Source organism: Rhinolophus sinicus, linkage group LG05 (genome assembly GCF_036562045.2).
Source record: "Rhinolophus sinicus isolate RSC01 linkage group LG05, ASM3656204v1, whole genome shotgun sequence".
Classification (NCBI taxonomy): domain Eukaryota; kingdom Metazoa; phylum Chordata; class Mammalia; order Chiroptera; family Rhinolophidae; genus Rhinolophus; species Rhinolophus sinicus.
The window spans coordinates 64,629,293-64,649,814 of NC_133755.1; the positions used below are offsets into that span (position 1 = coordinate 64,629,293).

The following is a 20,522-nucleotide window of genomic DNA, read 5'->3' on the forward strand; positions in this document are numbered from 1 at the left end:
TGTGCCTCTATCATGGGTGGGCGTCACGTATCATCTGAAGGCCTTAAAGAGCAATCTGAGGTTTCCTGGGGAAAAAGAATTTCTGCCTCCAGGTGGCAGCGTCAACTCCTGCCTGAAGTTTCTGACTGTTGGCCTGCCCCACTGATTTTCGGCTTGCCAGCCTCCACAACCACTGCATGAGCCACTCTTTAAAAGAAATATTTATATCTATGTCTCCTATCGGTTCTGTTTCTCTGGAGAACCTTGACGGATACACACCAATAATTAATTTTCCATTGTTAGCAGAAGACATTATTCCCATTTTAATATTAAACAAACTGAAGTCTAAAAGATTAGTCTAAGATGATATAAAGTGAAGGAGAGAAACAATAAGAGTTAGACGGCAGTGGATGCAAGCCAGAAAGCTAGCTATTACTGCTAGTCTCACAGAGATCATAAAGCAATAACATTTTCATGAACTTGACCTCTTCGTTCTACTTGAGATTAATGATAGAATGAATGTGAATCTCCTAAAAAGATTAATTAACTTTATTCTCACGCTACATGGAAATGTGTCTTGTAATTTATTAAGACGTGGCCTAGAAGGAATTACTAAGCACATAAAATAGCAGGCAAATGATAATTAAGTCTGCCCTCAGAGTGACTTCACCCTAGAGGAAATGATGGCATAAAGCTGTCTTACCCCGCTGAGGTGACAGAATGCCCTTTGCCTCCAGCACCACTGTCTGTGTGCTCCACAAAACAAAATGAAGCCACAACAAACTCAATGATGACGCCAGCGCTCTCTGTTCTTTCTCAGCATTCCCCGCAGTCACATGACAACATGGGAAAGCATCCACAAGTTCTCTGAAACATTTGAGATGCCCTCTCATACTGACACTGTTTGCCTTTTGGGAAGGGCAGCCTCATGGGTCCGCTCTGGAGGCATTACCTTCTGGTGTGGTTTATGGGGTGTGTATATATGTTTTTCTTTTGAACTGATTCCATTAGCTGAGCTCTTCTGGGCATGGAAGACTGGAAAAAAATATCCCATGTCCTTATGAGCAATGTGAGGATATGTCATTCGAAAAGGAAGGTGGTAACAGTGGTAGACTGCAGCAGAAGAGAATCCAAACTTGATGTGGGAATCCAGTGTGCCCAGTGGCTCATGGCCATTGCAGTGCCACTCGAAGGCCTATTTTCTACATCACCAGCCATGCTGTCATACTCATCTCTGTGTGTCACTGTGACACAGGAGCACTGTGTCAGTAGAGTATAAATTTCCCCACTAATCCTGATCAGTTATGGTAAACTTTGCCCTCTGGGGATGGTTACAGGACCCCATGGCTATTACAGGTGACTCACAAATTCTTTTCCATTTCTAGAGTTTATGACTATTTAAAAAATGAATTTTGGTTTGATGTTTTGCACTTGATACCCAACCTCTGACTAAAATAGTTTTCTTGGGCTCTATCCATTGTTCAGGCTAAATGTCAGGTACAAAAGTGACATCTTAAAAAAAAAATACCCTTTATATCTTTGTTTCTTGGTGGACATAGAAAAAAATCAACCAGGAAATAAAATCTCCAGTGCTTGAGGAGATGAATAAACATCATTTCACAAATAGAGTACACCAATCAATTCAGGTTCATTTTTGAGTAGCCTACAGCTCTCAATTTGGCAGTGTTGAGTGTCTTTTTTCTAAAACTGCAAAATCAAATCTCTTTTTCATCTTTTATTAGAAGCCTTAGGGATATAAGTTTTACATCTGTATCTATCTCATAATTCCTGTGGGATCTGGCCTTCAGCAAACTGTCAAATTCTTAAGAATGATTTTTAATATTTTTGCTCCAAATATTGTATTAAGCATTTATGAGATTAACTAATTTACTTCTCTCCAAACTCAGGGTGGTAGATGCTATCATCCCCATTTTACAGATGAAGAAACTGAGGCATTAGGGGGGCAAAGGAGCTTACCCAAAGTCGCACAGTTGGAAAATAGAAGAGCCCTGATTTATACCAGGCAGCCATGCCCCAGACCCATGATAATTAATCGATTTGTGCCTTTGTTCTCCAAATTCAGTTTCATTCACTGCTGAAGTAATTTGGGCTCCTGCTTCCTCCTACCCCGCCATCCCCAGCTGTACCCTGAATGCTCAGTGGCATGAGCCCCTGGCACCCAATGGAGGAGCTGGCCAATAGGAGCACCCAGAGTCCTTGTTTTATCGCCAGTGACTAACAGCTGCATGGCCTCGGGCAGGTCACCTTGCCCTCAGGACCACCATGTTCACATTTGTACCTCCCACCAAGCCAAGATCTGAAAGTGCACTGGATCAAGTCTCATCCAGGACAAAGGCCAGGGGTTTCTATGGGAGAACTGGGGAGGGGACAAGGGTGGCCTGGCCTGTGGTGAATTTTCTGGGAGAGAGCAAACACCAGGACAAGGTCTCCAGGCCGCCTCTGAGCTCTATACAGAACGGGGAGAGGCCACGGTCCTGTCCCACTAGGGGAGCTGTGCTCTGATGTGCATGAGGAAGAAGTTGCTGCCCTTGTCACCAAGGAAGTGACACTCCGGCAGCATGCCCTCTTCCAAAAATAAGTTGCCTGTAAAACTTCAGAATGACTCTGTTTTGACAGCTGGGATTCATGCTTTCAGGGTGGGTTCATTTTCAGCCTGAAAATTACTCATCAGCCGAATGCCAGCTTTCCTCATCCCACAGACAGCAGCCCAACTACAGGGAGTCGAGTTGAGGAGAAGGTCTGACGTTGCCAGCATTCCCAGCGGCCCACATCACACAAAAGGGGCCCCTCTGCTCAGCCAGGGCACAAGTGCAACTGCCCAGCAAGAGTGCCCCTGGGAGGAAGCAGGCTTCCACAGCCCATCGCTGACCAGCTGATCACCAGACTCCACGGTGACTCATTCCTGGGGCAGACAGGGTTCCCAAAGGCCACAGGGATTTGCCATGTGGGTCTGTGGGCCCAGTAATGCTTTACGAGTCCTCCTTGTCTGCTGTGGCCACAGCCCTGGTCTGATGGTTTCTGCATATTTGGGCCTGACTAGCAAGCAAGTCAGGGGCAAGTATTCCCTGAGAGATCAGTTTGAGGACTAGACCTATCATGGAATTCAGTACTGTTAATGTTAACAGACAGAGTAGAATACCTTTCCACCGCTGGCTGGGCTGGCAGGGCTCACCAGCTAGCATGTGATGGCAGGAAGGCATCTGCTTGTCTCAAATATGGAAGCATGCTGGCAGTGACTGAGACGTTGATTACAGAGCCTATGGCAGCCCTTTCCCAGACTGCATTTTTGAAACAGCAGAAGTAAAGGCTTGCTTACTGCAGAGCCCCAAAGGGAGAGAAAATAAATTCATACACCAGTGACTCTTCACTTTAGAAAAAGCTGCCTGGTTGTTCTAAAGAGCTTCACTCTCAAGATTTATTGAGATTGTACATTCCTGGGTTTTCATTAAAAATATAATTATAACCCTATATATATGTGTCTTTTTATTATCATATATATATATACTGTGTTTCCCCCAAAATAAGACCTAGCTGGACAATCAGCTATAGTGTGTCTTTTGAAGCAAAAATTAATATAAGACCCGGTATATTATATTATATTATACCCGGTCTTACATTATATTAAAATAAGACCAGGTCTTATATTAATTTTTGCTCCAAAAGATGCATTAAAGCTGATGGTCCAGCTAAGTCTTATTTTTGGGGAAACACCTTATCACATACAAATGTATACACACACACACACACACACACACACACACACTTTTAAATGGGTGAGATGTAGGTAATAAAGAACAAGTTCATTTGCAAACACATTTTCCATAACGTCCCCGCTAAGAGCCGGGCCAACGTACTGTTGTCATGGGTCATTCTGAGGTCTTCCATTCCTTTCAGACAAAACCAGTTTCCCAAAGCCTTCATTATAAAAGTCATGCCATCCACGTGGATTTGGTCAAGTGGTTCACTGTCATGGGGCTATAGCTGCAGTTGAGTTCAACATGGAACCAGAAGGCAGACACTCAGGCGCAGACCCCCTTCTCCTGGGCTGAACTCATGGCTTCCTGTCAGCAGCTACCCCAGACTTCTCATTTTGGGACTCCTAAACAAGCCAAACGCACTTGCACTGGAGAGGCCACCACAAGTCAGCACACTGAAGCCAAGATACCATAACAGTGACATAGAAGCTGGGAACCAGATTTCTTATGCTGGCTCTACTGCCAATGCTGTGTGACCCTAGACAAATCTCTCAACATCTCTGAGCTTCAGGAGCATTACTGAAAATGAGGAGTTTAATGAAAAGATCTTTAGTGGCTCTTTCCAGTTCCAATATTCTATTCTATGAAACTGAAACTATCTCATCTATAAGCAGAAAGTTAACTTCCTTCTGATCCATAAAATACTTTCTCATTAGTCATGGCAGTGAAAAGTCATTGGCAACAGTTTTTCCAACTTTCGTCTTTAGCCTATAAATATCACTAGATGCCTCCTCTGAGCAAGGCATTCTTCAGGGCTCTGAGATTTCTTTGAAATAAGTTTTATAGCAGGACTCAGCAGACTCAACATCAACTGTTTCCTCCAATATCTGATGCCACTGTGTGACATGTAGGCTGATCTAGTCTATTCCATCCTAGGTAGCCCATTCAATCTAAAAAAAAAAAAAAAAAATGTTGGTCCAAATACACTAAATTGGTTTTGTGGCTCATGAATGGGTCATTTTCAAACATGTGGTTTGAAAGGTGCTGCTGCCAAGGTCACAGGAAAGGGTATGTGCCTTGTGGGCACATTAACAGCAGGAGAGCATTGCATGAAGTCAGGCTCAGTAGAAGAGTCACAGTGTGGGGCATGGTTAACTGAAGAGGAAGAGTAAAAACAGCAAGAGGCTCAGAGCTCAGGGGAGGGCAGAAGCACAGCCTGCATCCTTTGATCTGGCCTTAGATTTCACCCTCTGCCCAGCACCAGACAACTCCAATGGCTGAGCACAAATGGCTGACAAAACCCTTCAAGAGCTGCCTTGCTGTCTCCCAGCTGCTCACGGGCTCCTCACCCTTGGACACATGGTTTGGCCTCTGCTTAGTTCCTCAGCCTGGAGGTCCTCCCACCTGTCAGACAGAAGCTCCCTCAGGGGCCATCCCGGTTCCCGGATCAGGCACCCTTCTTGCCCCCGTGGCCGCATCCCCAGACCTGTCCCACTCTATTGCAGTTGCCTGCTTACCAGTCCCCGTCCCTGTACTAGACTCTGTGCCCCTCAGACCAGGGCCTAAGCTTCCATTGCTATAGACCCCAGTGCCCAGCACTCTGCCTGGCTCACACATGCTCATTGCAATAAACAGGCAGGTGAGTAAACGAGTGACCTCTAGCTAGGTGGCCAGGGAAGGCCTTAAGGTCAGATGCTGACGGCTGCAAGATAGCCATGAGCTTCTCCATCCTTCCTGAGCACGTCACCACTGCTAGTCACTGACTGCAAGCTGTCCGGGTGCCCGCAGCCCCATTCAGTCAAGGCTTTCTCTTACAAGCACACGTGTGGAAGGTCCTGGATCAAATTTCAGCAGAGTTTAGAACTATGCAAACACACAGGCACTGAGGTTTGGGTCTCTGCAGACATCACGGCTGGGAGCTCACTGTGTTTCCCTTGGAGAAAATTCAACAACAGAAACAGCCTGGAGAATACTGCCAGTTACTTTAGAAAACTTTTTTGCCCTACTCAGGCATGTGGACATCTATAAGGGTTACCCAGAAATAGACTTGAAACTGACCATTGTGTTCTCAAGATGGGGCAAATCTCTCAGCGGTAGTGATGACAAGGCAGGGGCAGACGCAGACTGCTGGTTCAGGGCACACCACACAGGCTCGCTTGCTTGTGAGGAATGGCATTTAAACAGCCCTCATCGCGGCTCTTCTGCTAGAAAGAGCAACTGTGGACATTGTGCACCTTATTATAAATTAGAAAAAATTCAACTGAGAATACAGATGGGAAAAACATTAACAGGTGTTTTTTTCAGACTAGCTTTTTTTTTCTTTTTTTTTTTTTCTTTGTTTGAAAGGTGAGAAATGAAAACTACACATAACATTTGGCTGGATGATGTACTTGTCTCCCAGGGTTTGGCGCTGACAATTGTTGCTGTACCTATAGACACACGCTCACTCAATCCCACAAAGTCCATTTTACTTCCCACTTGGGAGCACAGCATCCACTGCTCCCTGTGCTGTGAGTGGTCTGCGCCCAACCCCGAGCACAGCTGGGTACAGGCCGCTGTCAGCCTGTGCTTTTCCACTGCCAAGCCCGACCTGGGCAGCAGTTCGAGCTAAGTTGACGTGTCTACTGCTTTCCACCTGGCAGCAGAGCTTCCGTCCAAGATGACTTTCATCAAGAGGGACACTTTGGGTGTCCCCTGGACTCAACAATTCTTTGCTGATATAGTAAACTTGTTAGCAGAGAGTGATCTTGAGTGAAAGCAAAATATCTGCTAAGTGTCTAACAGACCCGGAACATTGAAGACAGACCCGGTGCTGGTTTCCATTAGTTACACACTTAGCGGGGCAGAGATGGTGAACAATATCACTCTCTAGGTAGATTCCTACAATCCTGACTCTACTCAGTACTGAGCCACATAGAAGCCAGTTTCACAAACCAGAGAGACAGAATTTTGTGGCAAAGAAACAGGAATGTTTATAGAGCTATTATGGCTCTCCCTTTTCCAAGTCTGCCTCCTGCTTTTTTTCAGTAGCTTGGAGGCCTAGGGTATCTTGTCTTCCAGGAAAAATGTCCAAGTGAGAGGATGGGACTAGACCCCCACCTCTGCCTCCCTACACGACCCAGCCACATCTCCTAATAAAGCTGCAGGTGGAAGGGAGCAGCTCAAAGCCTAAGTGATTTTCAAACAGCCATGCACACAAAACACAGAGCAACCATTTCACTTCATGCCCAGGCACCTTGCTGATCTCAAGGAGATTTGAGCTTTGCCAGCTGAGAGCTCAGCAGTAGTGCTGTGACTGGGACCTCTTCCATACCAGGTAGCACAGGAATAATATTCCCCTGGACCAGATGAGACAGGTGGCGACGAGGCCTGAGCATTGGGCCAGAGGCCCTAAAGAGTCTGGTGTGTGCATCTCTGTGGGGTTCCTGGACTCCCGTCAAGCACAGGGTGCTGACTTGGTGACTGTACCTCTAGGGAATCCTGTGCTGACGGACTGAGCAGTCAACGCTGATTTTGGTTTCACCCCCAAAGGGCAGGAGAGGCTGTCCTCACTCTGAATATGCCATCTAGTATTGAGGGTCTCATCCAAACCCTGGCTCGCACACTCTAATCAAAAGACGGGGTTTATATGCAAAGATCCACAGACTGTGGTAAAGCCCAGAGAGAATGGAATAAACCTTTCATACAGCAAGGCCAATAAAGACTGGTTCCTTGCTGAAGATCTAGGCCCACACTGTCCCCAGGGTCACAGGCCGCTTAGTGGCCCCTGAGCACTGGGGCGGTCTCACCGGCCTGATCATTGGCTTTCAAAGACTGAATGTGACAACAGGTAAAACATCTTATCAACAACTTTTTCGTTTTATACAGGTTACATGTTGAAATGATAAATATTTTTGGATATTGGGTTTAATAGATTAGACCATGAAAATGAATGTCACCGTTTCATTTTATTTTAAAATTATTTTAACTTTTTAAAAAGGTGGCTACTTGAAGATTTTAAATTAGATATGTGGCTTGATTTATAGCTCTGTTGGACAGCACTGATTTAGAAATCTGGATTCTAATCTTGGCTTATCTAGTGTCTAGCCGGGCGGCCACTGAGGCAAGCTCACTGGACTCAGATTTCTTTTGTGAAATGAGCCCAATTTCCTTCACAGTTAAAAGAATAGCTGAAAATGCTATGCACATGCACACCAACAATCAGGCTGGCATCCTCCTCTAGTTTCTCCTCAGAAAACAGGCCTTTCCCATGTGGTTGAACAGGTTGTGGACTGTACAAGGATGACACATTGAAGGGAGTGGGTGCTGTTCACACTGCACATAAGTAGATTTGTATATTTATTATTATAATGTCCTGGCACGTGGCAATCAGCATGTTGTTCTAACAAAATGAGTCTATTACAATGACTCTAACAGATGGAACTAAAGTTTCCTGAGGAGGAGACACATGCTTTCTGATTTGCATAAAAACTATAGTTGGGCTCGGGCTAACCCTCCCAGGACTGAGGCCTGCCTGAATTCCACTTTAAGGACCAGCTGCTTTGCTGCTTTGGCCTCCACGTCTGTCATGTACCTGGTGCATCTGAGGAAAGGAACTCTGTGCGCACAGTCAAGCCTCGATTGTACAAAACGTCATTGGTGTCTGGAGCCAAAGAGTTACAATAACCCATTGGGTGAGGGCCAGGGCTCACCCGGATGGGCCACTTACCTTTTCATTTTTCTTCTCCTCTGGTCTGCATGCCGTGTTGGTGGGGCTGGATGTTGACAGGCCACTAACGGCCCCGGCTCCGGCTTCCCCGTTGAGGTTGGCGGCATTGACATTGGGAGGTGTGATGGCTGATGCTGCTGACGTGAGCGGGATGACTGGCCGGGGGCACTGGACACCAGTGACTGCCTGCATCAGGGGCTGGTGGATGTGCTGCGGGGACGCCATGGAGTGAGGCCTGAGGCTGGTGGTGGGCAGGCGGGATGGGGAGTTCTGGGTGCGCAGGGGTGATACTGTGGCGGTCGGTCGGTCCTGAGCCTGAGCTGAGGAGTGGGCAGCTGGAGCACGGGATTAGAGAGAAAGCAGGGTGGACAGGTTAGTTTGCAACCTAGCATGCAATTGCAATGGACTTTTTCTTTCCTGGGACTTGTCTGCCCAGTGCTGGGAGCCTCTCTCAAGTCTCTCCAGACCCGGGCACCCTGCACAGGTAGAGAGCATGAGGCCGAGCACCCCTGTCTTCCCAAAGCCCTGAGGCTGCACAGAACGTCCTTCCCTCAGGAGGAGCGGAAACATTGGCTGCTAGATCACCGTGTGCCAGTGCCTGCCCAGTTTTCTATAAAGTCTTCTGGTTTTCTCTGCTGTGACAAACTAAAACACTCAGAAGATTTTTACAATCACCCTTGTTAAAATGTTCATAAGGGTGGCCGGATGGCCCAGTTGGTTAGAGCACGAGCTCTCAACAACAAGGTTGCTGGTTTGATTCCCACATGGAATAGTGGGCTGTGCCCCCTGCAACCAAGATTGAAAATGGCGACTGGACTTGGAGCTGAGCTGCGCCCTCCACAACTAGATTGAAGGACAACGACTTCACTTGGAGCTGATGGGCCCTGGAGAAACACACACTGTTACGCAATAAAATTTTTAAAAATGTTCATAAAAGTAACGCCTGTAGAAGAAGTAAAGCCTTGAAAGAGCCTCAAGCTTCCCCAAAATTATTAGACACCACTGCAGGTAAGGCGATCATTGTCAACAGCTCGATCTGTCTTGAATGCAGACTGTAATGGCCCCGTCCTTTGTTTCTCACACGTGGTACTGACTTGGCTGAGCTAAGGATGAGTGCTCCAGGCTGCTTAGCTGTCAATCGCAGGAGAAAGCGGCCGTCGTTTCTCCCAGCTGCAGCCTTGAGGGAAGCCTCTGCCTCCTGAGGCAATCCACCTGCACATGGAAGCCTGATTCTGGATTTACAGAACAGGAGCCTCCCAACTAGGAAGCCACCAAAATGCTCGCTACCAGCAAAATGCTTCCTAAAGATGCTAGGACTCGAAAAGCAGAACATTTGTAAAAATCTGTCATTTGAAAAGATGGTTCCCTCTAAACACAGCACCATGTTAAAATTAATCCTGCTACAGCTTGTGTTAGTAATTTTGAAGAACTGTCTCCTAATTACACACAAAACAAATAGGGGGAGAGAATGAGCCACACCAGAGGGACAGTGATTCCCAGCCTGGACTGGTCTGGCCCAAAGTGGGTGACAGTTCATGGCAGCAGATATCACTGCACGCCAAGTTCCCCATCTAACATGATGCAACTCAGTTTCAGTTGTTTTGGCCTTGTTACACTAGAGAAAGATTACAGGTCACACTGTCGCTATTTTCTAGGACCAGAATTTGTGGCATTCACGGCTTCAGCAACATGGAAAAAATACATGCAATGAAACAATATTCTTAGCTCCCAAATATTCCTTCAATAGATCATAGATCGCACACTCATAAACCCGACTCATGTCTCCCCCGTCTGCAAAATAACTCTGTACAGGGAACCTCCATCCAGCCTCCTCCCCTCTGACACAGTGTGGGAGGAGCCGGCAACATCTAACTGGTGATCTGGGTTCTCCTGGCCTCAGGCCGTGTCCTTTGTTTCTAGGAGGTGAAATATATAAAGGCTGATTTAAGGATTTAAAAAATTATTCAGGGTTTGGGATGGGTTTGGATCCTCACTCAAGTGGCTCCACATTTCAAAAGGAAGACCAGGTTAAGCAATTATTCAGATCGATGAAGCCACTGGGTCATTTAATCACCCCGAGGTAATCTGTGACTTGGACCGTGCTCCTGGGGCCATTTATCTGCCTCTTCCCTGCTGTCTGAACTCTCCTTCACCCCAGTCCAACAGCCCTGGAACAGGAAGTGATGCCTCAGTTAAGGAGGAACAATCACACTTGGGCCCCAGAAAGTGTCTACAGGGGCTGCTTCCGGTTCTTCTACTTGAGGTTCGGCACAGCTCACCTCCACCTCTGGCTGGCTTCCATGTGACTACCACATCCTCTTGCTAAACTGCATGCAAAATAAGAGAGGGCGTTGCAGAAAGTTCTAAGCCTGCCTGCCATACGGTCTGACATCATCTCCCAATGTCTCCCTTTATCTTCCCTTCAGCCACTTTGGCCCCCTGGCTATTCCTCACACATGCAGGTTCTTTCTCAGCTCAGAGACTTGGTGCCCACAATTCTACAGACTGCCTTTCCCTCAGATACCTGCATGGCTGGACCTCTTAGCCACTCCCAGTCAGCTCAAACGTTACCTTCTCTGAGAGACATGTTCCAACAATCCCACTGAACAGTGCAACCTGCCCCTCTGCCATTTCAACCCCCCTGGCCCTGCTATAATTTTTCTTTTCTCCGAAGGCACTTATCTCCTTTATCATTATAAAATTACTTTTTAACATGAATATTAATATTCTTTGTTCTGAATTCTACTCTGTTTGATATTAATATAACCAATCCAGATTTCTTTTGATTAGTATTAGCATGGTAGCCAATCCTCATCGCTCACAGATTCCAAATTTGCAAATTTGCCTACTAGGTAAAATTGATTTGTAACCCCCAGATCAATATCTGTGGTGCTTTTGCAGTCATTCTCAGACATGCACCGATTAGCAAAAAATTTGAGTCACCAATGCATACGTTCCCAGCTGAGATGCAGCAAGGTGATGCCCTGCTTTCTTATTTCATCTCATACTGAACTGCCCAGGGACAGAGACAGGAGGGGTAAGGGTGGTGCAGTGCAGGAAGATCCATCACTAGGGCAAGCGGAATGGGTTTGAATCTTGACTCTGTCACCTGTTAGTGGGGTGGCCTCAGACAAGTCACTTAACACTTCCAAACCTCATTTCTCTTTTGTAAAATGAAGAAAATAGAATCTACCAGGATGAGTTGCTTTCAGTATTTAAGATTATAATCCATGTGACATGCACATGCATATTTCACTTAGGAGCAATACCGTGTTTCCCCAAAAGTAAGACCTATCCCGAAAATAAGCCCCAGTTAAGATCGTCAGCCAGATGGATGCATTTAGTACATTATGACGATGTTCCAGAAGAAGATGACATGACTGTACTTGAATAAATGTAGATTGTTGTACATGAAAAAATAAGACATCCCCTGAGAAGAAGCCCTAATGCGTATTTTGGAGCAAAAATTAATATAAGACTGGTCTTATTTTCAGAGAAATACGGTAGTTCAGTATTCTTGAATTCAGTGTTCATGGAAACTATAAAACATAACTACTATGACTAATGAGAAATTGACTATATATCTTGTTCTATCCTTTTAACTTATTTGTATTTTTATATTGAAAGTATTTAAATCTGTTTCCTACCCACAGCATTTGGTTGGGTCTTGTCTTTTTTTAAAAAAATAATAACTAACAATCTCTGTATTCTATTTGGGGTTATTTAGACTATCTACATTTAACGAGATTATGTATATAACTAGTTTTAAACCTTCATTTTACTACATGTTTTATATTTGACCCATGTATTGTTTGTTCCCTTTCCCTCTTTTCATGTCTTCTTTTGGATTAACTGGAAGTCTTGTGATTCCATTTTATTTCCTCTGTTATCTTATTTGCCATAACTCTCCATTTTTGTTTAATGATTGCTTACATCTTTAATTTATCATAGTCTACTGACAAGTGATTCCATAACGCTTCCCATATATTAGAAGAATATACTTACAATACCTTACAATAATATACAGTATTTCCATTTCTCCCCTCCCAACCTTTGTGCATTTGCTATTATACATTTTACTTTTATATATGTTTTAAATTCCAAACTGCATTGTTTTTATTTTCGTTTAAACACTCAGTTATGTTTTAAAGATATTTAAATTAAAAAATATTATATTTATGTACCATATTTCCCTGAAAATAAGACCTAGCCAGACCATCAGTTCTAATGCGTCTTTTGGAGCAAAAATTAATATAAGACCCAGGATTATATTATATTATATTATATTATATTATATTATATTATACCCGGTCTTATATTATAGTAAAATAAGACCGGGTCTTATATTAATTTTTGCTCCAAAAGACACATTAGAGCTGATGGTCCAGTTAGATCTTATTTTCGGGGAAACACAGTAAGTAGATATCATTTCTATTGCTCTTCACTCCATTGGTAGACCCATAGTTCCATTTATTATCATTCTCCTTCTTCCTAAAGAACTCTGTTTAACATTTCTCATAGTGTGGGTCTATTAATGATGAAATCCTTTAGCTTTACTATGTCTGAATAATTATTTTGCTTTCATTTTTTGTGTTGTTACTAATAAGATGTATTTTTTCTTTTTATTAGTTTCAGGCGTACAAAACAATGTAATAGACATTTACACCCCTCACAAAGTGATAACCCCCCCGCCCCTACAATCTACTACCCCTCTGACATTGTATATAGCTGTTACAATTCCATTGACTGGATTCCCTATGTTGTACTCCACATCCTGTGATTGCTTTCATTTTTGAAACCTATTTTTTCTGGGTATAGAATCCTAACTTGACAAATTTATTTCTTTCAGTACTTTCTTCAGTTCTTAAATGTCTTCTTACCTGAAGGGTTCCTGACAAGAAATCTGCTGTCATCCTTATATATTTTTTTCCGACTTTATGTATATTTTTCTCTGGCTGCTTCTAAGATTTTCTGTGTCACAGAAAAAATTATTTTGAACAATCTGATTAGATTTTGCCTTGGTGTAGTTTTCTCCATGTTTCTTAGGCTTGGGATTCACTAACTTTTGTTGATCTGTGAGTTTTCAGTTTTCATCAAATTTCGAACAATTTTGGTCATCATTTTTTTAAATAATTTTTCTGTCTCACAACTTTGTCCTCTAATTTGGGGACTCCAGTCACATGTATATTAAGCCAGTTGAAGATGTCCCATTGCTCACTGATGCTCTGTTCATTTTTTAAAATTCACTTTTATCTCTGTGTTTCATTTTTCATAATTTTATTGCTGTATCTTCAAGTTCACTAATATTTTCTTCAGCAATGTGTAATCTGTCATTAATTCCATCAAGGATATTCTTGATCACATACACTGTAGTTTTTATTTCTAGAAGTTTGATTTGTGTCTTTCAAATATCTTGTCTCTACTTAACTTTCTAAGCATATGGAATGAAATTATAATAACTGTTTCAATGTCTTTGTTTGCTATTATAACCTCTGTGTTGGTTGTGGGTCAGATTGATTGATTTATCTCTTCATTGTCAGTCATATTTTCCTGCTCCTTTGCATACCTAGAATGATAGCACTGACAGCACTTATCCTTTCTTTCATTCTTGTCCTGGCTCTGGGTATTTTCCTCACATGCATATGCTGATTAGTTGTCATTATACTACTAAAGAGGGATGTTCTGCATCCTCTGGGGTTTTCCCTCCCTCTGCCACCGACTGGAACTTCCCTCTCATGGAGGTCGTTGGTTTTCTAATATCTAGTGTGTCACAAACTATTATTTTATAAATTTATCTGTTTTGTTTGTTTGTTTGTTTTTGGTGGGAGTTGTTTCTGGTGGGAGGGTAAATCCTGTCCTCACTACTTTATCTTGGCTGTAAGCTGAAGTCTAGCTTTGATACCACTCAGCAATTCCACATCTGGGTATTTATCCAAAGAAAACAAAAACACTAATTTGAAAAGCTATATGCACCTCCACGTTAATTGCAGCATTATTTACAATAGCTGAGATGAAAGCAACCTAGGTGTTCATCAATAGAGCAATGGATAAAGAAGATGTAGTATATATACAATGGAATATTACTCAGTCATAAAAAAAGAATGAAATATTGACATTTGGGAAAACATGGATGGACCTAGAGGGTATTATGCTAAGTAAAATAAGTCAGACAGAGAAAGACAAATACCATATAATTTCACTTATATGTGGAATTTAAAAACACAAAACAAATGAGTCAACAAAATAGAAACTGACTCATAGATATAGAGAAAAAACTGATGGTTGCCAGATGGAAAGGGGGTGGGGGGATAGATAAGGTGAAGGGGAATAAGAGGTACAAACTTCCAGTCATCAAAAGAAAAGTCACAGGGATGTAATATACAGTGTCGGGAAAACAGTCAATTCTATCGTAATCACTTTGTATGGTGACAGATGGTTACTAGACTTATCGTGCTGATCACAATGTAAGAAATAGAAACACTGATTTACTGTGTTGTATACCTGAAAATAATATAATATTGTATGTCAACTATACTTTAATAAAAAATAAAAATAAATGAATGAAAGTAAAAGAGAGTCTAGCTTTATCTTTTTAGATACAAAAATCGGATTGTATCTATTATTTAAAACCCTCTAATATGCTCCGTTGCCCTTACGATAAAAACTGAAATTCCTTGACATGGTCTAAAAGAACTTTCATGCTCAGCTTCTGGGCACCTTTTCAGCTGTACCACAAGGTACTCATCCTCTTGCTTTCTTTGTTCTTCCCCAGTGACCTGATTTTCGTTTTCAAATGCACCAATTCTATGCTGGCCTCATTCTCACCTCACCCCACTGCTGCATGCTAAGTTCCTACTCATCTTTGAGGTCTAAAAGTAAATTTTGTCTAAGCAGGGAAATTGTCATCGGCATACTATACTTCTCCTCCTATACCTTTGGCTTCAGCCACATCAAACTAAATGAGGTTACCTACAGTAGGGACGCTGGTCCTTCTCATTGTCACACCTGTGCCCTTGCTGGTCCCTCTGTCAGAACTTTCTTTCTGCCTTGTCTGCTCAGATAATTCCCATTTGCCCTTTAAGAATCAAGGCAGTACCACCTACTCCTGAAAACTTTCTGTAAACCTCTCCCTACCCCTCTACTGCTTTCCTCCCAATCTGAGTGCAATGATCTCTTCTACATGCTTTCTTAATACCCCACATATACCTCCACCATAGTGCTTTTCAAAATCTATTGAAAGAGCTTGTTTTCTTGTTCTTTTCTCTAATTGGGGGTAGAAGTGGGGTCTATCTGGTCCCTTCTCTGCATTTTCAGACCCTAGCAGAGTGCCTTGCGTGTATCAAGCTCTCTTTCAGCACCTTTTTGCTGATGAATATATGACTGTATAGGGCTCTTGCCCCTGCTAAGCACTGATATGAGGATGTGTGGACACTGGTACTTTACAGGGAGAGCTCTGCCCTTGGAAAAAGGAGCTACATTAATCAAGTAGAACAAATCATATTGGGTGCTCTGGCCAATGCAATTAAGCCTTTGTCAAACTGCCTGACTTTGGCTCGAGATGAGAACATTGATGAAATGCCTCTCAACTGCTTGGGTTGGGGTCTGCTGAAATGGGCAATTACTGCTGTGAACAATCCATTACTTGTACTGTCAACAGTGTTTTCTCTCTCTCGAAATGCAGAGTGAAGTGGAAAATGCTGTGGGAACTCAGTGGCATTTAATTTACTGATATGACATGGTAGAAGCCATTCTTTAACCTGGCTGTGACAGCAATAGTGTGGGGACAAGCACTAGGTTGGAATGCACTGGGGAAGCCCTTTAACCACCCTGTGCCTCATTCTTCCCATATGTAAAATTAAACTGATGAAAGAGAATGCTTGTCACACCATGGTGGTTACTATGGTGATCGATGACTGAGACACAATGTTGCAGTGCCCCTAGCCATGCCAATTTCTTCTGATTCTGCTTGTTATTCTATACAGGGAGAAATGACTGGCAGGTCTCATTTTCTTCTTTGAATTGGAGAGTTGCTAGCAAGCTGTGGCACGGAAAGGCTGTTATACTGGCATCTTGTGCAGATAACCCAGGGCTGCTGTACTGGGAGGTGCACTCTTGGTGAGAAGCAGGGCTGCCTGATCTTTCTATGTCATGGTGCACATACAAATATTTATGTGGCATGCTGGGGAAATGGATAGGATGTTTATAACTGGAAGGGACCTGGTTTGGACGTTAGGTGCCCCAGGTCCTGCCCAGGTGCTCCAAGGCTCAAGATCAGTATTTTGGCATGGAGTACCAGTCTGAAAGCTCTGCTGTAGATTTGCTTAATCACTTGGCTACCACGAGGGCTGTATCCCCAGCTAGAGGCTCCCAGAAAACACTGTCAAATGAACTTAAGGTAGGCTAGAAGCATAACTAATAAGAAGGCAATGGCTGCAGGGCAAGAGGTCAGGCACCAGACAATGTTGCTGCAGACTCTTTCAGTACAAAGACAGCTAGTTCTTCCCCAGGGCCCCGCAGGCCAAAGCGGCAAAAACACAGAACTCACTCTTGGCTAATTTAAGGGGAAAAAGATACATAAGAAAGACTACGAGGCACTTACAGAGTCTCTGAGATGACACAGTCAGTCGCGGAGGCTCTACAGCCAGCAAGTGCCAGGCTCAACCATGAGTGTCGTGCGGGAGACCCTGCTCGCTGCGCCATTTGTCGTGCGCGGAGGCCTTCTCGCCGCGCCATCTTTCAGGTGGGGCAGCCTGCGGGGTCTCTGCTCCCGCTCCCCACACAAGAACGCAGGACATGGTGAGGCCGAAAAGGAACACCCACGGAGCCATAGGTAGGGGAGTCATACCACTATGGTCTCACTGGAGGCTGGGCCCACCGGACGCGTGACCTGCCGTCCGCCTTTCCGCCAACCGACCGACCGACGACTCTCCTCCACTCTCTCCTCTGTTCCTCTCTCTCGGCTCTCCTCTTCCGCTCTCCTCGGCAGTCCTCCATAGTCGCAGCAGTAATACCAGCAGCCAATTGGCTAACCGGCCACAGCCGACGGCCAATCAGCCACAGCCGACGGCCATTCACCACCCAAGCCAGTACCCCTTCACGTGAGGCCGAGAGCCTGTAAACTACTTTCTGGGGCTCTGTCCCCACACTCCACCCCTACAGGGTCTCGCCTCACAATCTACGCGACAAGCGTCTTCCGCGAGGGTCCCTGTGCCGTATTAGCCTACTGACACCTATGGACGAAAAGAAACGGTAGTCTTAGGAACCAACAATGGCAAATCCCTCCCATCTGGGAGGATACATGCTAGCTTTTTGTCCTGGGAAAGGAGGGTCGCTGCCACTGGCACCTTTCCCGGTTTGTGGTACCAGACCTTTATGGCAGTACTTGGGGTCCCTTGCATAGTTTCAACATGTAACAGAACAGGGGACCCCATAATAGGCCATAGTGAGAGCACATAGTTTCCTCGCAAAATCATCCCGGTATCGGGACCTCTGTATACTACAGTCACTTGCGGTGGCCACTCAGCCACCACCCCTGGCGTCACTTGCAAATCATGAGTCAAACTGGCCCCCCATGGGGCTATCAGACCCAACCATCGACAGTGGGGGCTTTTGACCTGCCAGGGCCAAGTCCATTGCTGCCGTTCCCCTGCTTTCAAGCATGTGGGTGCTGGCAGCAAAATGTTCCCATTTCTGCCGTAGCCTGGCTTTAACAGAGTCTCACTAGTGGTAACTTGTAATTGAATGGGAGCGGCCGTTCGATGTAGCAGAGCTTCTACTGGCGCAGGCCCTCCCTTCCGTGGTCTCTCATTCAGGACTCTCAGGACGTCCCATAGACGCGAGGCCCAGTCACGCATCGTGGGAGGGTGTTTTGACACCCGGAGGCCTTGCTTCAAAAGGCCATTATAGCGTTCAATCATGCCAGCTGCTTGTGGATTGTACGGGGTGTGAAACAACCATTGCACGTCCATCCTGGCAGCCCAGCACTGCACTTCTTGCCCCGTAAAATGGGTACCCCTGTCACTTTCAATGACTTGGGGGCGCCCATAGAGGGCGCACAGCCGTGTAAGGGCGACCACTGTATGCCGCTGATCCGCAGCCGGACAGGGCCAAGCAAACATCAACCCTGTAGCAGTGTCCACTGCTGTAAATGCATATATCGCATTGCGGGCCTTAGGCAGGGGTCCAATGTAATCCACTTGCCAGCGAGTGAGGGGCACCCTCCCTCGCGTAATCTGCTGTGTCTCCCAGGGGAGCCTCCGCCTTTGGGGGCTGTCCTGGGCACAGATGGCACAGTCATAGCAGGCATCTGCTATCTCCTGCCATTTCAAAGGCAGGCCCCAGCGTCTGCTCACCTGCCACATGGTTCGGCTTCCAGCGTGCTGTAATTTTCTATGCAGCCAATGGGCCACATCAGTGGCAGGAGCCCGCTCTAACCATCGTACCCGTGCTAGGGTGTCTGCTTCATCATTACCTGGGGACACTAAGGGGGAGTGACCCGTGACATGCATTAAGGTCACCTGCTTTTTCTGCCCTAGGTCCCAGAGGTCCTGCCACATGGCTTGACCCCACAGTGGACGGTGTCCCACCAACCAGTTTTGGTGTTTCCATGTAGGCAGCCACAATGTTAGGCCCCGGAACACCGCCCAGCTGTCAGTGCAAATAACTAGGGGCCCAGGCTCGTGGCTGATTATCATCCACACAGCCCGTAATTCAGCCCGCTGGCTACTCTGGCCCATCCCAGTATCAAACCAAATGGTGTCTGTTTTGGGCTGCACCCCAATAGCCGTCCAAACAGCTGCAGCCACTCGGCTAGAACCATCGGTAAACCAGGCATCCTCAGGTACTGGGGACTGTCCTTCTTTGTAGGGCGAGGGCTCCAAGTCCTCCCCTCTAGGCAGAGCACTTGGCTCAGCCTGGGCTACAAGCTCCACAGGCCCCAGGACCTGTTGTAGCTCTGTGCTCAAAGGGCTTGAACTAAGGGTGCTACGTTGCTCCAAGTAGGCACCCCACTTGGCGAGGGTGGTGGTCTGTGCCACCCCCGTTCCATCAATGCAGACTGCTGGTCCAGGGAACAGTTCTGGGTTCCCATAAACGAGACTGCAGTCGGCGCCAGTGTCAACTAGAGCCAAAACCCTCTGTACATTCGAAGGGGACCAATGTATGGACAGTTCCACGTGGGGCCTCCAGTCCCTGCTCGTCCCCTCTGACAGGGTACCTTGGCCCCACCCCTAATCAAGCTGCAAGGGGTCAGCCTCAAGCGGCTGCATGAATTCCTGGAGGGACACGGGTCGCGCTTTCCCAGACTCCTCCTTTATGTTTCTCCGGAATTGTTGTTCCGGACGCAACTGTTTCCAAAGTCCCAGCAGGAGTGCATTAGGTTGTTGGTCTATTTTCTCCTGATCGACCCCTGCTGCCACGAGATCACGCCACATCTGTGCGCGTGTTACTCTCTGAGGCCCGCGACCTCGCCCCTTTACCTTTGCTTTGGGCTTCCAGGTCTCAACTGTGTGGACCTCCTGTCTTAACTTCCTTCGCCTCCGGCTTTCAACATCCCCTAGGGTGGCCATGGCAGTTGTAACTTCATGGATCCGTCGCCCTACATACGGTGTAAGAATAGCAACCAAGGATCCAAAAGCACTCGCAGGTGCAGTATCCAAAACCAGATCTCTCATGCTGGCAGTAAAAAGCTTGTCATCTGGGCCCTGCATGTTGAGGTTAAAAATAGCATGTCTCATACCCATTTCACGGATTATTTGCGTAAGTTCTGTATATGACTGCCATTGACTCACAGTGTCTGGCAGCTCGCCAGCCTGTTCCCATACGGTGCGTACCGCAGCCGTGAGCCACGCCATTAGAGAATGGTTGCCCTGGTTGTTGGCCAACCTATGGCAGTTTTGTAACCTTTGTCGCAGGGACGGATGCACTGTCACGAAGGCTAGCTTTTCCATCTCGCCTGGGGAGCAGAGAATGTTGTCTGCTCCCTCATCCCATAAACGTAACAGCCAAGCCGAGACTGGCTCTCCAGGGCGCTGTCTGTACCGCCTCCCCAGCTCCTGCAACTCAGTGGGAGTGTAAGGGGTGTAGGTTGTGAACTCAGTCACAGCTGGGTTGCCGGCAGC

The 20,522-nt window shown here is 45.7% G+C and overlaps 1 protein-coding gene across 2 annotated transcripts in view; it reads right to left on the minus strand.

Annotated features, from left to right (window-relative positions):
• The window catches only part of SH3RF3 (SH3 domain containing ring finger 3), a 365,943-nt gene that overhangs the window by 44,839 nt on the left and 300,582 nt on the right, over positions 1-20,522 (minus strand). For both annotated transcript variants that reach the window (XM_019715017.2, XM_019715016.2), the window contains one exon: positions 8,404-8,738. In XM_019715017.2, the coding sequence (XP_019570576.2) occupies positions 8,404-8,738 (335 nt within the window). The remainder of the gene's footprint in view (positions 1-8,403; positions 8,739-20,522) is intronic.